This window comes from Notothenia rossii (assembly GCF_949606895.1).
Source record: "Notothenia rossii genome assembly, chromosome: 10".
Lineage (NCBI taxonomy): Eukaryota > Metazoa > Chordata > Actinopteri > Perciformes > Nototheniidae > Notothenia > Notothenia rossii.
The window spans coordinates 21931932-21951226 of NC_136908.1; the positions used below are offsets into that span (position 1 = coordinate 21931932).

Genomic DNA, 19295 nt, shown 5'->3' on the forward strand with positions numbered 1-19295 from the left:
TTCACCAGAGGGAATATAAGTGGTTTCAAAGACAACGTTGTTATTTAATATCTGACAATTTAAATGTACTGTGGAGACAATGGGACCTATTGCTGTAAATGTTACACAGCTCTCACCTTTCAACATAAAACACACCCTGAAGAGACATCTATTATTTTAAAATGAGCTCACATATTCAAGGCTCGAAATTCCGTAGTTTTGGTATAACATGGAGGATGAAATGAAGCAGGACAGCAAGGTTCACAGTAACATTATATAATTTATTTAGTCGCTTCTGTACAGAAAGAGCATTTAAGCGTTTTCACATTAAGATACTTGGATGAAGACAGAGGATTGTTCAGATCTTTCCAGCAAAACTTCCCGCCTCCAACTGATCGTCCCATTTCGTAACCTGCAGCATAGAGTAAGAGAAAAGCTCAAAATAGAGAAAGCACTAAGATTTTATGTTTATGGTGAACATGGGAACTTATTCCTGACATTAAGAACAGTTTCAAACGCACCCAGCTCACGGGGCAGAGGCTCTTGTAGACCCTCTGGTACCAGTCGCAGGGAGCCGTGTCCTGGTCTTTGGCGGACAGAGCTTTGTTACATCTGTGGAAATCTGAGGAGAACAGAGAAGAAGAAAATCAAATCAGGAAATAAACACCCTGACATTGCTGCTACTTCGGGTGAGCCATTAATCTGCCAGTTTTTTTTTAATCAAAAGAATAAAACACATTTTTGATAGGAAATTCTATTCAAATTAACAAGATATTGCGGTTGTATTATTATAATTCCTTTAAGTCTCAATGTTTGCGTAGTTCAGTTTCACAATAAATTCACAAAACAGCGTCTACAGGTACTTTTCATCTGAAAATCAGCATGGGATGAGTCCTAAAGATGAACAAACATCTCAATTGTTAAAGAGCTTTGAAAGAGAACTGTGAGAAGAATCTAAATGAAGATAAAAATGATATTTGAGGTGGTCTGAGACAGAGATAAAAGTGTAGCACCTCTTTAGTTTGCTGCTACATCAACAGAGGGTTAGTTTTTCCGCAGATTAAAACATTAAACTCACCTTTAAAAAGCAGGAACTGTTAAAAGTATTCAGTGTTGTTCTTGTTTTTTATGCAAAGTCCAAGCAGCTGCAGTGGGCTATACGTTTCTTATTCTCAACACATCACTTTAAAATAAGATATTTTGGCAGAAAGAAATATACACACCAATATATGACAACGTATACAAATGATTATAATAACCCAATACATCTTAGGACAAAATAAAAAAATATCTAACATGTACTGAATTGTTATGTTTATGCATAGTTTTTGTTGTTGTTTTGTTGTTTCCTGTTTGCTACTTTTACCCCTCACCGTCACTCTTCTCTGCAGGGCTGGTGTGTGACAGGGGGCGTGGCTGGTATTCTCCTGGCTGCAGATGAGGCACACCTGTTCCCACTCACCTAATCAACCTGCTCTTTAAGAGCCTGCCCCTCACCTCACTTCTCTGCCAGAGAATTAAATGCTGTTCGACGATCCAGAGTGCCTTTCTGCAGCCTTGAGTCTAGTTTTGTTCACTTTTCCGTTTTTGAGCAACTTTTTGAGTTTTTGCCTGGGACGTTTTCCCTTTGCTTTGTTTTTGGACCTTTCTGCAGCCAGCCAGCTCCCTGTCTTCAGTACCTGCCTTGGACTAGCTTTCTTTATTAAACACATTGAAACTTTATTTGTGTCAGTCTCTGTTTTGGGGTCCTAAGTAGTATCCAAACGCCACACTGAATATTGGAAATACTTAGTAAATGTGACCTAAAAAGCCTTTAGGTGAAAAGATAAGGGATTAGAATTGATGAATAAAGCAAACTATGTCAGAAAGTTAGAAATCGGAGTTTATATCCACACATTTATCAAACAATACGGTGAGGTTGAGGATAAGGACATACATTCACATAGAAACCTTACAGCCAAGCTAAATAAAAACATAGGAAGATTTGATCTGTTTACATGGTTTGGTTTGAGCTGGATTTAGCATGAGACAAAACAAAGGAACTCGCCAGTATGTGTGTGATAAGGAAACGTGAATATACAGTTTACATCAGTAGGTTTGAAAAACTACAGCCTGAAGGATAACATCAATCTTTAGCAGCATTGATAGGGTACAGTCATTATGAACTTGATGTAGGAATGTGAAGTAAATGCATTATCTTATTTACCCAGATAGTTTTGGTAACAGTTGCGGGTCTGGTTAGTGTTGGGGAAGCGGGCGTCGAAAGGAGCCGTCCTGTAGTTCTTAATCTTCTCATCGATGGTGTCAGACATCTTCAGGCTGCTGGATCTCTGCAGAGGACCAACAGGATGTGACACAAGACTGAAACCACATTCACTGGACACAATAAGAAAAACAGTGGACCACATTGAGTAGACATAGCAGAAAGACAGTGGGTCTGCTGCATAGGCATTTTATCCTCACAACACACTGTGCAGGGCAGTGGATAGCACTCCGCACAAAAGGGTACATTTGCTAATGTTATGCTTGTATTGGTATCTGTTTTGGATGCCGAATTAAACAGACGACCCTAATGACTAGTTAGAAACCTTCAGTTGTGCTCTACGTGATATGTTTGTATCACTAACGATAGAAATGATCTAATTCACATTTATTCAAAAGGAGTTTGGTATCACTTGTGCATGATACAACAGTGAATCATTGTTTGGCTAGTGTTATAGCCGCCGGTCAGCATTTATTCAGGGAATGTATAAGCTAACAATTAGCTTTTTTAAGGGAAGTATAACAATAATGCAGGTAATACATCAATTACATTTAAAATACAAACAATATTTCCAATAATAAGACTGTTTGCTAACGTTAACCTTTGGAGATAAATATAGATACATTAACGATAAGCCTGGTCAGGTGTTACTATGGACGCTATTCACATCTCCGCCAGTTGCTCGGACAAACACATCAATTACAAAGAAAAATTACTTAAAATGCAATTATTAACAACGTACTAGTGAGGCAAAAAGCAAGTTATTTATATGAAATGCAGTGTACCTTTCAAAGAGAAATTCCGCTATAATCGCTGTGTCCTTAGGTCTGAAGCATAAAGGTCTGAAGGGATGATCACTCGCAGTGCATGCTGGGAAACAGAAATGACGCTTCAAGTGTGTTTAAAAAGAGCAACGCCGCCATCTTGTGGACACAGTGAGGAAGTACAACTGCACTCTGGAAACAGCAGCAAAGCATGACAGATTATACCTGCAGTTAATGATGGCCATTATGATGTTTGAAATGATGAATGGAGCATAATTGTAACACAAAATGGTTATACACACATTCAAATGCAGCATAAAATGGTGTGAGGCATACATAAAACTTCATGTGCTTAAATATTGAACATTATATTTTATTTTTCTCTGGCTTTACAGACATAGCCTACATACACTTTATACACAATTAACCTATAAGACATATAATTGTTTAACATCCTCTGCCATGAGCACAAATACCTTAAATAGAAAAAGTGGTCAAAAGGGTTAATAATAATAACTAATAAACATCTAAAATAAACATCATAAAAACAGCAGAAGACACGATTTTATTCAAAACTTATCCTATGATACATAACAGGACAGAAATGATTTATTTTGCATTTTGGGGAGATTTCTTACCAGCATTATTGTTACTGTGTATTAAAGAAAAGTGTGATTTAAGTTAGACATGTTTTTATTGAGTTATATGTTCTAATAATAATAATCACCATCAACATGGTCTTGTCTTGTCTTCTCTTCTCTTCTCCTCTCCTCTCCTCTCCTCTCCTCTCCTCTCCTCTCCTCTCCTCTCCTCTCACTGTAGAGTAGCTTGTCTCCTCTCACAGACCCTCCTCAGTAGGTTGGAGCACCTGTGGGTGAACCAGCTCTTCCTGTAGTCGTCTCTCGGGGTGAGGCGTCCACACAGCTCTTTGCTGTCTGCGTTATTGGGCTCACGCTCCCAAAACCTGCAGGGAGAAGCAGAGGGGGGAAAAAATCACAAAAACAGTCTTTACTCTGTTACCATGGCAACCACTACTCCTCCATAAGAAAATGTGTCATAAAATGAATACAACCACCCACTGTCTTTATTAGGGGAAATCTGATCACACATATGCAAAATGAGAAAATACTTGTATAACTCTGATCAGAATTCATAATTAATATCGAAGAGTAAGTTAAAAAATCTTCAAACTACCTTTTACATTTCAAACAGTATACTACATATAACAATATATACAACATAACACCAAATCAAACAATCTTTACAAAAATAAATTATGTTTTGTTGTTACATTTTCTGTTTAAATGTATTTCCTAACACATATTCTATGCTTTTTTTTCTTTCTTTAGACCCCTTATTGTCTATTTTATTGTGCAATTTACTATTTACATCTTGTTTGTAACTAGATTTTTTCCGTGTTTTTATTAAAAAGTGGAAATTACTAGGAACGTTTTTCATACAGGCCTGAGCAAACTGAATGAAGTTCATTTTTTTTTACATATTTCTATGTATTTCACTCAGGAAATGTTAAACAACTTTACATGGAATCACTTGTGTGTCCTTATTGGTGAACCATCAACTTGTGACCAAACTCTTGAGTTACAAGAATAGAGATCAGGGTGGGGCAGGGTGTCCCTTAACTTCAGGAGCCCCGTCTGTCCCCGGTCAACCCCCCTCCTCTTCCTGTCTGCCATCACTCACACTGCTCCCTTCTCCACCCGGGAGCCGTCACTCCACTGCCAGCCCCCGTCACCACTTCCCCCCCTGAGGCCCAGCCAGTACGAGTCTCCCTGGCTCAGACTCTGGGCCTTCCCCCACAGAAACACCTGAGAAACATGTCAGGAAATGTCATCCATTTGTCAGGAAAGGTTTCAATGTATCACCCCTTTTCTACAAACATAATTTCACCACCCTTATTGGGAACAACATCAAGGACATAAACTGTGTTACATAAACAGTGAAAGACAAAACTTGAGACGACCTTAAGCTGCGACGTCTCCATATTTCACAGCAGTCTTAAATCTATTCTTAACTTCTCTCCCTGATGGTGTGTGAAATGTGTGTCCTTACAGCTACAATTTCAAGGAAAGCATCTCAAATGTTTACAAGTGGACACACGCAGAATATATCATTGATGAAATTCCAGGAAAGACACATACATACTAAGAATAGAAGGCTGTTTGCAGTAAAACCCATTATTATAATTCACTGAATTGATTGAATATGTATTTGGAAGCAATCAGAGTAGGTTCAATGATTCAGGAATTAGAAAATGATTGGACAGTAGGTGTGTGTGTGTGTGTGTGTGTGTGTGTGTGTGTGTGTGTGTGTGTGTGTGTGTGTGTGTGTGTGTGTGTGTGTGTGTGTGTGTGTGTGTGTGTGTGTGTGTGTGTGTGTGTGTGTGTGTGTGTGTGTGTGTGTGTGTGTGTGTGTGTGTGCACCTGCTCCTCCTCTGTCTGCACTGTGGCCACAGCTCCCCCCAGTGCCATGCAGCGGTACTGGCTGCTGATCCAGTCAGCTCTGTCCTGACTGAACAGGAAACATTTTTCTCCATTAGGCGTCCAGCCGGATGGACATGGTGTGCACACTGTCTCTGGGTGAAAAAGCAAGAAGAAACAATAACAAGAATTAAAAAAACTTCAGCATGTGTTTACATTTTCAAGCTCAAAATGGCCCTTTGACAACAGAAATGACAATATGAAAAAAGAAACACATTTTAAGAACAGAACATAGAAAAATACAGTAGATGCTGAACTATTTCGGTACAATAAAGAAAAGAAACCATTCAAAATAGTACAAATTAGAAAGTATGTTAAAAAAAGTGTTTCAGCTGAGAGAAATATGCTGACAGAACCCACATCTCTTATAGCTCTGGTACATTTACATTTAAATGTGTAAACATTTTATCTAATACATCAAAAAAGTACTACCATGTTATGCAGTTTTGTAATAATCATGCAAATGGTTGTTTTAGGGGGAGAAACCAGGTGAATAGAATAACTATTTTAATAATACAGTATCACCATGAATTCTTATAGCTGATGACTTATTACTAATATTAAATATGCAAATGATTTAACTCTGGTGAAGTTAAGAGACATATAGAGACGCAAATAGACAAAGTTAATACAATAAATACCTAATGGCGTGTGTTGGTACTCATGTTAATTAATATAATACATAATAGAGCCAAAATCAACCCTGGTTCTGGATTAAATAAGGAAATTCTATCATTTCCGTGATTGACTGCCTAATTTATGGATTTTTAACAAAGCGACAACATTGAATATTTGACAAAATGCATTCTTTAGTTCGAAACCTGACCATACCATTTCAATTTGTCTAAACTTAACTGTTACCCTAACCCGTAAATATTATAAACCTTACATTTTTCTTTACTTTCTAAAGATGTCCTCACTCTCCTACCCTGACCCTGGAGTCACACGCACACGCACGCACGCACGCACGCACGCACGCACGCACGCACGCACGCACGCACGCACACACACACACACACACACACTCTGCTTTACCCCCGGTGCTGGAGTTGCTGACTGAGCAGTACTGGTTCAGAGCGGGATACTGGGAGAACAGGAGGCGATAGGACTGGTTCAGCTCCTCCAGTCTGTGCGTCAAATATTTCAGTTTGTTTTCCTGCAGGGCCGACTGTGACTGGAAGGTGAAGGTGATCTGAACCACTGCGATGCGATACCACCCACCCACCCACACACACACACACACACACACACACACACACACACACACACACACACACACACACACACACACACACACACACACACACACACACACACACACACACACACACACACACACACACACACACACACACACACACACACACACACACACACACACACACACACACACACACACACACCAGAAAGACAGAAAATTACTTAGGTTACACAATGTCCCACCACCTGTTTCCATGGATACAGGGTAGTAAAGGATGTGTCTGAGAGGAAATAAAGCTGACTGACGGAGGTAAAATTAAATAAAGCACCATTCAGAAGAATCATAAAGAGTCGATCCGCTCAAACCTTCAAAACGAAGACATTCAGTCTACATTTATGACAAAATGACATCTGCTGGCACAACAGTAAAGAATGTTCTGGACTCCTTCAAAGCAAAGATGAAGACATTATCAGGTCATGGCTGCTGTTATAGTTTAGCTTATAAAATATATCCAACATTGTCAAGACAAAAAAATGAGACAAGGCAGAGGACAAGCCTTGAACAAGATAAATTCATTTCACATACATGCTTAGACACCACAGGGTCTAAAAACAAAGGCGGTCGCAAACATACTGTAACCAACTGAGACAAATGTGTCATTTGGGCTATATAGATAACACTGGATGAATTTGATTAATATGACAAATTAACATAAGTTATAGAAATTGTGCCTACTCATGGGGTCAGCATTAAAAGTCAAACTGTGATGAAATACTCACAGCTGAGTGTCAGCAGGAGAGTGATCATGATGAGCAGAAAGCAGAGCAGAGAGAAGTAATGAGCCAGCTGTCTGTACCGACTCAACCAGCCTGAGACAAAAAAACACACATTTTAAGCCTAACAATGAATTTCAAGACAGAAGCTGTTCTGATGGACTAGATTGCATGATATTCTGCAGGGGTCCCTATATCAATATCACTGTTTATAACTGCATTTTAAAAGAGAAAATGAAAACGTTTATTACATGAGTACTGTTGCTGATTATTTTATGGATCAACAGCATTATTCTTCTTAAATTGACAACAGTATGAATAGAAAACCACTGAGTTTGTAAGCACTCCAAAGTTCCTCTAAGATAAAGTATTTTGCTGTGTTAAGAAATATTTAAATATGTGTATATATTTAAATGTTACACATTTGAACTTGAAATGCATACATGTTAGAGCAGCAAGAAACACTTGGCCAAAAAATAATAAAGAAATTACTTTTTTCTGTAGATGCTTCCTTTGGTTTCTCCTCCAGCAGAGCAGATCCATTGTTGACTTTCATGGTTTCAACAGCAACCGTCGGCATGAGAGTTTGATTTCACTGAATGCATTTATGCACAATAGCTCCGGGTTAACAGTTTCTCTTATATTGTTTTAATACCTCCAAGCCTTTGTTGCTCAGAAGCAGGAACAAAAGAACAGCCCAGTGTTCCTAATGTAAAATGATCTCACATGATAGTACTGGTTGCACTGCAGCCATATGCAAAGCACAACTGTCTGATAACCAAACAACTGAAGAGTTCAGCAGCTGATGTTCAGTTTAACTCTCTACCATGGAAGTCCTTCCATCACGTTGCTGATTATTTAAAGGGGCCCTATGATGCTCATTTTCAGGTTCATTTTTGTATTATGTGCCTCTACTGTGACATGTTTACATGCTTTAAAGGTCACCCATTATGCAAAATATACTTTTTCATGTCTCTTATACATAAACATGTGTCCCCTCTGTGTAAAGAGATTCTGAAAGTTTCAGGAAAAAGATTCGCTCACTTTCTGTCCTGATCCATTTATATAAAAACCTGTCTGAAAATGAGCTGATCAGATTTTGGCTTGGCCAACCAAGGTAAAACCCTCCACTTTATCACCTGAACCTCTTCGGCCACCATTATGTTATTTTTAACCAAATATCTATCAGAGAGGCGTGGGGAGTGGTTCCTTATTTTCATCTAAAGTAACAGACAGAGAATCAGCATTTTGGAAACAGGGCTGAAACAGAGGGGATTATGGGATGCTACAATGCATGATCTGTTTGGTATTTCAAGCCAAACACTTCAGAGACATGTTTTGTATATATCTGAGACCTATAATATATTGTTGAAAAACAGTATGATAGGAGACCTTTAATGTTAAAAAAGTCCTGTATTTTCCTTATACTGCCACCACCTCTTTTCACCATATGCTTTTTTCACACTGGCCAGCGTTGTTGGGATTGGTTAACCGCTTAGACTTGTCCCGCCCCTTAGCCTATGTCTTACAATGTGTTGGTTTATAGCCAATAGAAGCACCAGTGTTACACAATGTGTTCATAATGTAAACAAAGGAGTCCAATCAAGGCATTTACATGCACAAAAAGCTAAATCGACAAATACTTGAATTCCAAGATGTTGTACTGATACATTCATATTTACCTTTACACTTATCACCTGGAGTGGCACTTATTTTGGTTTTTAATCATGGCTGTGTTTACCAGAATTGTTACTTGATATTGTTAGTGTGAAATTTGAAAAATAAATTAGTTTGTAGACCGTTTCCAATTTTTGAAATATTTTATTCAAAATCCTGAAATGTTTACAAGTATTTGACATTATTTACAGCGCATATTATTTATTCTTTCAAGTTTTACAATTAAGTTTATAGTTTTGGCTTAAACATGAGGGAGGGAGTGTTGACTGAACACACTGTAATACTTTGAATATTTACAGCCAAAGACACAAAAATAAACATAACAAAAAAAGAAACCTAATTGACATTCAAGTTTGCACCAAAGGCGAGAATCAGCAAGTCTTCATGCATAAAGTTGTATATCTTATTTGTAAATGTCATTTGTTAAAAAGGAGCTTGCAAACTACACAGTTGAAGCAGGAGGTGTATAAACTGAAGTCTGTAGAACAAAAACAGGAGCAAGGTTTTAAAGTGCTGCTCGTCTTGGCATTACAGTGGAAGAAAACATTTCGCAGATATGTACAGCTGTGTGCGATGATGTGGACCTGATGCTGAAAGATTCTATTACCATGGCAACAACAGATACCCCTTTTTACTATCAATAAAGAGAGCTCATACTCTCTGAGTTTAACTCAGAGAAAATAGGATGATAAACACATAAACTCCCAAGAATGTGCCTTAAAATAACCACAGGGTTAACACTGCCTTAAGAAAGGGCTATGTACTTATTTACAATGTGAGGAATGCCAAAATAAATTATTTTAATAATTAAAAACAGATTATCTGATATAATTGACATGTACAAAAACCTCTTTTGAAGTTGCAGCTACAAACAGAGATCCATAATGTCTCCTTTCACCTCTTTATTTTTTCTGAGCTTTTGCGCGCGCGCATGTGTGTGTGTGTGTGTATGTATGTGTGTATGTGTGTGTGTGTGTGTGTGTGTGTGTGTGTGTGTGTGTGTGTGTGTGTGTGTGTGTGTGTGTGTGTGTGTGTGTGTGTGTGTGTGTGTGTGTGTGTGTGTGTGTGTGTGTGGCTGCCATGAGCTGGTCGGAAATAGGCAGGATCAGAAAGGTTGTCCACGTGTAAATCCTGCTGTAATCCACCGGTAGCCAAGGGGACAACAAAATTACCGCGGTGACATCTTAAACTGAGTTGGTGCGGTCATGTGAGTCCTGGCCACACCATGTCATGTCTGACATCGAGCTCAGTGCTCTTATGTAACGGAGACATAGATCCACTTACAGACATAGTGATCTTTTTTCTTTCTTAAAGTTTAAAACATCATACTCAGTACTGCAATCTTTCGGTTATGGAGCACACGTAACAAATGAAAAACTTTTTTTTTTAAAGTTTTCAATATGAAATACTAATAAAAAACAATCCGCCAACATCTCAACGTGCAATATCAAAATAGTACAGAAGCTTAGTTTGACGATTGTAAAAAAAGTCCTGAAACAGCATTTCTCTTTTTTCTTCACAAATCATTGAGCAGATATTGGATGTCAGTACTCGAGGAACGTGTATAAATCATCACCAATCATCTCTCAGTGTGGCTTTATTTGTATCCTGTGCCCTTAAGCCACTCTTTCACCTCCTGTACAGTCTGTGTTGCTCACAAAAAAGAAACCAAGCTAGTGCGGGTGAGCCGATGGCCACAAGAAACCTTTGGACCTGTTCTGATGGAATGCAATGCTATTATGTGTTCTGGATCCTTCAGAGCACCTATAGTCATGACCACACAAAGCCTTGCGCACTTTGGAGCTTTCAAAATAGTCTAGCTGAAGCCTCAGAGCGAAGAAAAGAGGGTGTAGGTGGAGAAGGCAGAAAGATCGGACAGGAATGGCAAAAATATATAGGAAAAGCAAAATAACATATCCTGCTCTGCCTCTTGCCCAAGGCTCAGCTTGCAAGCGAGGAGAAAAATCATTCCTCCATCTTCGATCCATGACAAAACAACATTTTCCCACTCAAATATGTGGCATGGGCATGAAACCGAAAATGTCAGGATGATGATGCTATCTCTCTGTGTTGGGGTCCAGTGATAATCGTTAATGGCAGGGTTCAAAGGGGAGCTTGGCGAGCCCTCCGTGAAGCTCCACTGATTCCTCGGACCAGGACATCACATCACCAACAAGGTGCCCTGCGCAGGTCGCCTGGGTGTGAATCTCATTAGACGTCAAAACTCTGGACCAGAACTGGAGATCAGACATCCCTCCCATGAAGGATTGAGTGACGTCAAAGCGGCCTCCCATCGTGTCCTGTGAGGAGAAGCAAGGAGCAGGTCAAGATTGAAAATGTTGGATCAACTGAATCCTGAGTAAAAATTGTTTGACTAATTTGTCTAATCAGCTACAAGGTCTTTACACACTACGGAAGTAATACATATCAACCTGAAAATACTTGCCTGCAAATATTGGATCCAAACTAATGATTCAAGTAGCAATGTGAATTTGTAGCCACTGCAACATTTGTTTGAAATAAAAGGCTGCAATAGATTTGTGAAGAAATAAATGATGGATTCGACATCATTCGGTATCTTATTGAGCATATTATTAACCGAAATGTTAGTGTATTTGAGTTCTCTTTGGTAAAGAGTTAGCCATAGTAAATATCTAGGGATGTTTTTGTTAAAGGTATAGGAATGGATATTGTGGAGCTGGCATGAGCTGCCTTTGTCAAGGTTGAAAACAAGATTAACATTTTCAGTTTTTGCCTGACAACACACAGTGTGTTTCATAAAGTCATCAAATGATAACACTATCCTACAATACTATAATTAATGTTTTGTTAAAACCACATCCGCAATGTGCAACGTGATTGGCCGATGCCTTCTTTCGTAATGCAAAAGATAAAGAAAAATAGACCTTTTTCCAGTAAAAGAAAGTTGCTTTTTGGGTTAGAAGAATACTAATGCAGTATTCTAACGTTTTTCAAGAAAGTATTCATATTGAAGTGCAAATTATTGACTCAAAACCCCCCGCCCTCTGTGTGTATAGGCAATACAAGGTAATGCAAAGAAAAGGTAAAAAAAAAAAAGATTCAGCTGTGTTTGTACATACTGGATCTCTTCTAGAAAAGCATACCGTATGTCTTACCTGCTCCTGGCCCAGGATGAAGGTCCCTCCTGATTTGATGGGTTGCCAGCCTGATAGGTTTTGCCCCGAGCCTTTCTTCACCCCGTCCTGGTAGGCCTCCCAGACACCATCACGTGTCGTCCACGTTACGCATAAATGATGCCATTTCCCATCCGTCATGCTTATGGGCAACGTCACTGCCTAAAAACACAGGTAAACAGAGACAAACATGCCATTAATGGTGAGGGCAGGGAGCGTTCCTCTTCTTCCATCTGTAGGAGTCTTTTGGTAAACATCACTAAATCATTGTGAAAACTAATTTCCATGACAAACCTTTATTGGATGAGCCCCATAAAAAAAAACTCTTCATCTTTGCTGTTCATCCTCATTAACTATTACAATCAATTGCAGACAGAGATGAATCTGCATATTGTGTCATTTATCTGATTGGGAAGCAAACATGACAGTGTATCCCTCCTTGTAATGTCACTCCTACAGAAAATTAGGCCAATCAATTACAGTAATCAGATTAATTGCTTTGCTGATTTGTTTGTTTAGCTCACAGCAAACAGAACTAGGGCAAGGAAGGAAAAAAAAGCTGTCCTCCGATATCAGTTTATCCGGGAATAAAAGATAAAAAGCCCAATAGAATAATTTCATAATTTAGTTGACTTTAGTTTGTAGGTTTGTAAAAAGTCAGGTAAGCGGGTCAAATGTTATTTTTTTCTAAAATAATATTAATTGGAAATTGAGTATTTTTTGCCTCTCAAGCATCAGATGGATTCAATATTGGTGAAAAAATGTATTATAAAATTTGTTTCAACATTTTAAATTCTGTGTAATTTGTGTTATGAACAGTCTGAACCTCACCATCCCTTAAAATAAGGGATATTGAATAATCAAAAAACAGAATTCACCATAAAACCTATGGCTGATTCACACTGCATGTTGAATGTACAAATAAAAGTAAAATATTTGCGCATTTTTCTTTAATGCAAGAAATCTACACTTTGTTACACCATTACAACCCATGTCATGTTATAATTCTTTCATGTACTGTAGGCTTCTTTTAGCAAAAGATTCATACAGGGCCTAATTGTGATTTCAGTGAGAATGTCACAAAATGATTTAAAAAGAAAAGCAAAATTCTGAAAAAAAAGGAAATGACAACATTTAGAAAAAAAGGCAAATTCTGAGAAAAAGGCAACTACTAAGAAAAAAGGCATATTTTGAAGAAACAAAAAGTTAAATTCTAAGAAAAATGTAAAATTTTAGATGCATTGTGGGACATGTAAATCGGCCTGTAAACGTATAATAAACATATTATATTCTTTACAAGCTCTTGTGGGGCCACAGAAAATGAAGTCACAGGCCGGATTTGGCCCCCGGGCCTTGAGTTTGACACACCTGCCCTACACTCAACCACATGCACTTCGCTCCAATATTCAGCCAATCGGCCTGCTACTCCCTCACTGCGAGGTGGACCCAGGTACCCCTCAACTAAAATACGCCTGATTGCTATCCTGGCTCCAAAATGGGGGCACAAGCTCCCCACTGACATCAGGAGCACAGAAAGTCTATATATCCTCCATCGCAAACTGAAACCTCATCTGTTTCACTATTACCTCGGGCATTAAACCGAACCATGCAACAAAGCCCATTCGAAACAAATGCCCCAGCAAATATGAGTGCATTTTCTGAACTCTTGTTCTGAGTTTTTATCTTTGTTGTTTATTGCACTTTGTTGCTTTGGAATGTAATGTTAGAAGTTACAAAGAGTTTCTAAGTGTAGGGTTCTCAACATTTTCCGTCCTTCCAACTGTTCAGGATTTATATGTTGTTGCTTTTACCTTGTCGTTGATTAGCAACTCCATTGGGTTGGTGCCCCATTTTATGAGCACAAGCTCGTTGGCTTGTCCAGGCACAGCGTAGGAGAAGGGAGTGCCGAGGCCAGGCCCTTCTCCTGCCTTCAGCCACAGGCAGATGGTCATGGCGAAGACTTCATTGACCACCGCCCGCTTCATCCTAGCATACATGTAGTTTGTCTTCATGGGAAAGTCGAGCATGAAAGCGCTGGGGCTCTTTAGCTTTTTGCTATTTCCTGGTGAGACAGAAGGTGCAACATTTAGATCCAGTTAGGACTACATGTACCTTTCTCCTACCAGTGCTTGGTTTCATTTGAACCTCTGTTTCATGAAGTAACCGCTACAGGCAGATTTCTATAGCAGTTTCGTTACACAGTTCTCATTGACTATACAGTATACTTGTCTTACTATTTATATTTATCAAGCAATGACTAAAACAGAGCCTAAACTGTACAGTGTGTGTGTGCGTGCGTGTACCAAGATCAGTGTTGCCATGGTGTAGTTTGTTGAGCACTGCCTCCAGCTTGCTGTGGCCTGGGCCCTGCAGTGTTGTCTCTTTGCTGCTGGAGGGCAGCTGCGGAGGGTTATGATCAGTATCATAATGGTCGTCGTGATGGTTGTTGCCGTGGTGGTTATCATGGAGATCCTCATGGTGATCATCGTGGTGGTAACCAGGTCCGTGGTGATACTCATGATGGTCATCGTGGTAACCAGGCGCGTGGTGGTCATCGTGGTAACCAGGCCCGCGATGATAGTCATGGTGATCATCGTGGTAATCATCGTGGTAATCATCGTGGTATTCATCGTGGTAACCAGGTCCGTGGTGATCATTGTGGTGATCATTATATTGGTCATTATGGTGGTCACCATGGTGGGTGCTGCGATGGGAGCCATAGTTCCCAGGCTGCCGAGTGTTCGATCGCCTGTTGTAGTGGTTGTTATGGCGATAATGGGGACCAGTGCGAGGACTGTTCCTGTGGCTACCATGTTGGTTGTAAGGATGGCTGCCGTGGTAGCCGTCAGAGTGACCGGTACCATGACGGTCATCATGGTGGTTATCACGGGGACCAGTCCCACGGTTCTCATTGTGGTGTACGTCACGAGGACCAGTCCCACGGTGGTCATTGTGGTGGTCGTCACGGTGACCAGTACCATGGTGTTCATCGTGGTGGTCATTACGGTGACCAGGACCTTGGTTGTCATCGTGGTGGTTGTCATTGTGACCAGTTCCATGGTGACCAGTGACACCATGATGGTCATCATGGTGGTCTTCGGTGTGGCTGCTGCCGTGATTGTCGTCGTGGTGGTCATCATGGCGATCGTCATGGTGATCCCTGTAGTAGCTGTGCAGCTGCTCTTCCAGGGCGGTGATCTTCCGCTGGAGGAGTTCTCTCAGGGAGCTGGAGTAGGAGCTGGAGGAGTTCCTGGCCTGCAGAAGTACAAACAAATAAGTCAGAATATCTGACTCTGTGCATACAGTGGATGCAAAAAGGCCCCAAATCTGATGTATTTCGAATCAGACAACCGAATCAAAACCGTTTGTTGAGCCTTTTCGGCACTATTTTAACCTTTTTTCATCCACAAATTCTACTTTCTTACTCAGCTGTAAACTCCCCAGAACTGGGGGATTTATTTAATGCAAAATACAATTTCTACCACAGGAATATACAGCAGTGATGTCTTTTAACTTTGTTTGTTTGATGTCCTATGTCACTCACGTCAATAGTTGCATCATGATGCAAAGACATGCTGGACGCAGGTGAAGATCTCCACTATGGCTCTAATTGTAGTCAGATTGTCCCAGTTAGGATTCCTTCTTTTGTTATTCGTTTATAGTAGGGGCTAAATTATCCACAGAGGTCTTCTGATATCAGAAACATTTTGACCGCGTTATTATAAAACTAAAGTAAAGCAGTTTCACATTAAACGTCAGTGTTTTTTAAATATTGCAAGACAGTGATAAGGAAAGCTTCCACCATAGATCAAATCCTCCCCTCAGACCACTGTCACATAAAGTACACAACATCTTGGTCTGAACACAAACATTGTACATTTGACAAAGTTATTCTTGGAATTTGAACTCATATTGTTGAATTCCAAGCCACAATGTAGATATCCTACAAGTGACAAGACAACTGAGCAAACATGATATGCTGATGAAAATATTGGATAAAAAAGAAAGGTAGAGGACGATGAGCTGTAATTGTTTTGTTTACCACTATTTTCCAAGGTGAAGGATAAACTCTCATGCTTCAATAATTAGCATATTTGACAAGCTCTCAGTTTGAAGGAAATAAAGAAGAAAATATGTTTGCAATAAATTGAGTTAATTGCATTTGAAAGTAGAAATATGGAATAACTTGCAGGAAAATAGTTTGCCCCTCCCTCTTCTCCTCTGCTCATCCTTGTCTTCATCACCAACGAATCCGGCTTTGTTCCCTGCCAGCGCACGCAATGATTAAAAGCCTCGTCGGGCAGGATGAAACTAATTGAAGGGGTGGTTGGCTAGTGCCCTTCGGCGCATAGCCAGAGGCTAGAGGTGTAGACATCCTGTTGGAGGGGGGAGTGACGAAAGCTAAATCTTGGCTCGGCTTCTGTTTTGTCTCACACCTTGTCAGGAAGATTGAAGGGGATTTCTGGCAACACTTTCCATGAGACCACTTGCACTGATAACATGGATTTCACAGGTCAGCGGTCAGTAGGGGTTTAGTCTCGCTCTATGCCACCAGAATCATTAAATGTTGTAAACTAAGCAAGATAGAACCACATGTATCCCTTGTTATAGGTGCTGAAACTCAAATTATTGAGAATGGATTGGTCTTCATGTGTGTTTCAGAGGTTTTCCCCCCAACTTCTCAATCTTACTAAAAATGTTAGATTTTTCCCAAACTACAGATTATCCACTTAAAGTGAAACTAACAATTAAAAAAATATACCACCAAAAATGTAATGCATTGTACTCTAACAGTATCCAATGGGTTACCATGCCTTGATGAAAACACTTCCTCTTTACAGTATTTTGGCAGCAGCAGGCACAAACAGCTTATTCAGCAACTGAGACTTTGACCCTTAATGACGCAAGATTTGACCCCAATTAAGTCAAACGTTTGATAGGCTTCCCTGCAGACTTCTCAGCCTCTCCTGGCTTACAAATTACCAAGCATCTCAAACATGTTTGTATAGCGCAGGTGGAGTAAGTCCTCCTTCCGGAGTTTACCCTTTTCACCTGAAGCATCACGGCTTTAATTACAGCCATATGAATACATTTGGATAGGAAAGATCGCTGTGCCTTGCTAGCCCTTCAGCATTTTTGCATAGTTAAGGGAAAAAACTGTTTGACTAATTAAAATATATATATTTAACAACTTCTGTAGGAAGCAACTTGAGAAAGAACAGAACCGTGGAGCACCAACCTAAGGTTCATCAAAAATACATAAATAAATAAGAATAAACTTGACCTTGCTGCAAACCTATGCCTATGTAGTTGATTAACTTTGTAACTTATTCAACTCTTTGTTGCCCACTACATAAGGGGTCCAAAGTAGTTTTTTTGGTAAATATGTTAAGATAAATTATATTAGCGACATGTCTATAATGCTAAAGTTTGTTTTGTTTGCAGATGACACCCATTTATTTACTTCTGGTTGACATTGTAAACAGAATTGAAAACTTTAAAACTCTACACAAGAGGCAACCTTAGGTTTATATATATATATATATATATATATATATATATATATATATATATATATAAACCTGACTATCCAAAAGGTAGCTAACTAATTTCTGTTTTTATTACATGCATTTCAGATCTTTGCACTCACCTGCAAACTTTCAAGTCTTTCCTTCAATGTCTGCAGTGTCTTGCCCGTCTGTTCAGGGGAGAAGGAGCTGTGTTTTCCATACGATGTACCCTTCCTGCTGTGGGGGTCTGATCTGTGCGGGTCTGATCTGCCATGGGGGTAGTGGTGATCACTAGGGTGATACGTCCCATGGTGTGACGATGAAGGCGTGTGGTGGGTGCTGTGAGGCCCATGGTGATCATCATGGTGGTTGTCATGAGTATCGTGATGGTTGTCGTGACGGTTTTCATGGTGATCTGTGCCATGGTGACCACCAAAGCTCTCGCACAAGGTGAGCTTGGCGGTCAGCTCCCTGATGGTCTCTCGCTGGTCCAGGATGGTCTCCTTTTGCCTCACTAAGCTCTCACGCAGGTGCAAGATGGTGGCTTTGGCCTCGTCGGACATCATGCCTCGCCGGCTGCTGCCATTGTGACCATTAGTGTTGCCGTTATTGCTTGGCCCATGGGGAACACTGGGTGGGGAGTAACAGCTGGGGTCTGCTTCTGGGGGAATTGGGGTGCAGACAAATTTGGGGCTAATCCCATAGTCATACTCTATACCAGGCAAACTTCCTGTTGCTGCTACTGCACATGACAGAAAGTAGTAGGCAATTAGAAGACGTCGAGGGAAGAAGGGGAGGATACACCCCAGAGAAGGTCCAAGCCATTTCTGGTGTCTTGGAGACAGAGGCCTGAGGCTCAGAGGACTCACGTCTCTGGCCATTTTCGGCCTGAGTCCAATTTATTCCTTGACAAAAGACAATCCTCCCCCGCCTTAGCTGTGTTTTGAAGAACACCATGAATGGAGGTCATTAACGTTGGATTGAAAGATGGTTGGGCAATTCATGTCAACCCTAAAATCACTGATGAAATCTCCTCCCAGGCTTACTCCTCAAATGTATTTTAGAAGTCAAGCAAACAAACTCAAATGGTAGTATTCTGAAACCGCACAAAGGGTGATGCCAAACCCATAAGCTGCTTGCCTACAACAATGCAGTATTACCCAAGATTTGTTGGCTCCATGGTAAGTTTATAAGCCGTGAAAGCTGGACCGATGTATCTTGATAGGTCCTGCTGTTTGGAAAGAGGTGTTGGGCGCCAGCCAGGTGATCCCTTTTGAAACTTCTGTGTCCGACAGCCAAGAGTAACCCCTTTAACTTTGGCTTCTAACCGCCCATCAAATCCTAGGGTGCTCTTACCTGTGGGACAGAAAATCGATTAAACTCAGATAAGAAAAACTATGATGTAATATATCATAAATGGCTCAGTCAAACTTTGGTTGGTTAAAATGTTGGAGTATATTGCTGATTGTTTTGAA

The 19295-nt window shown here is 40.1% G+C and overlaps 3 protein-coding genes across 4 annotated transcripts; all 3 read right to left on the reverse strand.

Annotated features, from left to right (window-relative positions):
- Nucleotides 1–239: 239 nt before the first annotated feature.
- LOC307021053 (cytochrome c oxidase subunit 6B1-like) lies at nucleotides 240–3180 on the reverse strand. Of its 2 annotated transcripts, none has more exons than XM_079652813.1 (4): nucleotides 3028–3180; nucleotides 2186–2309; nucleotides 501–601; nucleotides 240–391 (listed from the first exon to the last, which is right to left on the reverse strand). In XM_079652813.1, exons 2-4 carry the CDS (start codon nucleotides 2289–2291, stop codon nucleotides 338–340), a joined length of 261 nt encoding a protein of 86 aa, XP_079508939.1. In that variant the 5' UTR covers nucleotides 2292–2309; nucleotides 3028–3180; the 3' UTR covers nucleotides 240–337. The 2 variants fall into 2 exon arrangements, with proteins under 2 accessions (XP_079508939.1, XP_079508940.1); XM_079652814.1 differs by having other exon boundaries at nucleotides 2186–2355; nucleotides 3028–3126.
- Nucleotides 3181–3358: 178 nt separating this feature from the next.
- LOC307021052 (C-type lectin domain family 6 member A-like) lies at nucleotides 3359–8198 on the reverse strand. Its single transcript, XM_079652812.1, has 6 exons — nucleotides 7971–8198; nucleotides 7485–7574; nucleotides 6540–6704; nucleotides 5448–5599; nucleotides 4708–4832; nucleotides 3359–3970 (listed from the first exon to the last, which is right to left on the reverse strand). Exons 1-6 carry the CDS (start codon nucleotides 8056–8058, stop codon nucleotides 3820–3822), a joined length of 771 nt encoding a protein of 256 aa, XP_079508938.1. The 5' UTR covers nucleotides 8059–8198; the 3' UTR covers nucleotides 3359–3819.
- A 3047-nt stretch (nucleotides 8199–11245) lies between these two features.
- On the reverse strand, nucleotides 11246–18701 carry LOC307022090 (uncharacterized protein; the record flags this gene model as incomplete). The annotated part of the gene is made up of 5 exons (XM_079654663.1): nucleotides 11246–11455; nucleotides 12293–12472; nucleotides 14122–14372; nucleotides 14614–15565; nucleotides 17961–18701. 5 exons carry the CDS (start codon nucleotides 18699–18701, stop codon nucleotides 11246–11248), a joined length of 2334 nt encoding a protein of 777 aa, XP_079510789.1.
- Between the last annotated feature and the right edge of the window lie 594 nt (nucleotides 18702–19295).

Excerpts from the sequence above, each read along its gene's own strand:
- LOC307021053 (XM_079652813.1), bottom strand. The coding sequence starts at position 2,291 with ATGTCTGACACCATCGATGAGAAGATTAAGAACTACAGGACGGCTCCT. Across the intron at positions 602-2,185 it reads CTGTTACCAAAACTATCTGG|ATTTCCACAGATGTAACAAA; the intron begins GTAAATAAGATA and ends TGTTCTCCTCAG. Across the intron at positions 392-500 it reads GCCTCTGCCCCGTGAGCTGG|GTTACGAAATGGGACGATCA; the intron begins GTGCGTTTGAAA and ends TCTATGCTGCAG.
- LOC307021052 (XM_079652812.1), bottom strand. The coding sequence starts at position 8,058 with ATGCCGACGGTTGCTGTTGAAACCATGAAAGTCAACAATGGATCTGCT. Across the intron at positions 6,705-7,484 it reads TCTCCTGCTGACACTCAGCT|TGGTTCAGATCACCTTCACC; the intron begins GTGAGTATTTCA and ends ATCGCATCGCAG. Across the intron at positions 4,833-5,447 it reads TGCAGACAGAGGAGGAGCAG|GTGTTTCTGTGGGGGAAGGC; the intron begins GTGCACACACAC and ends CATGTTTCTCAG.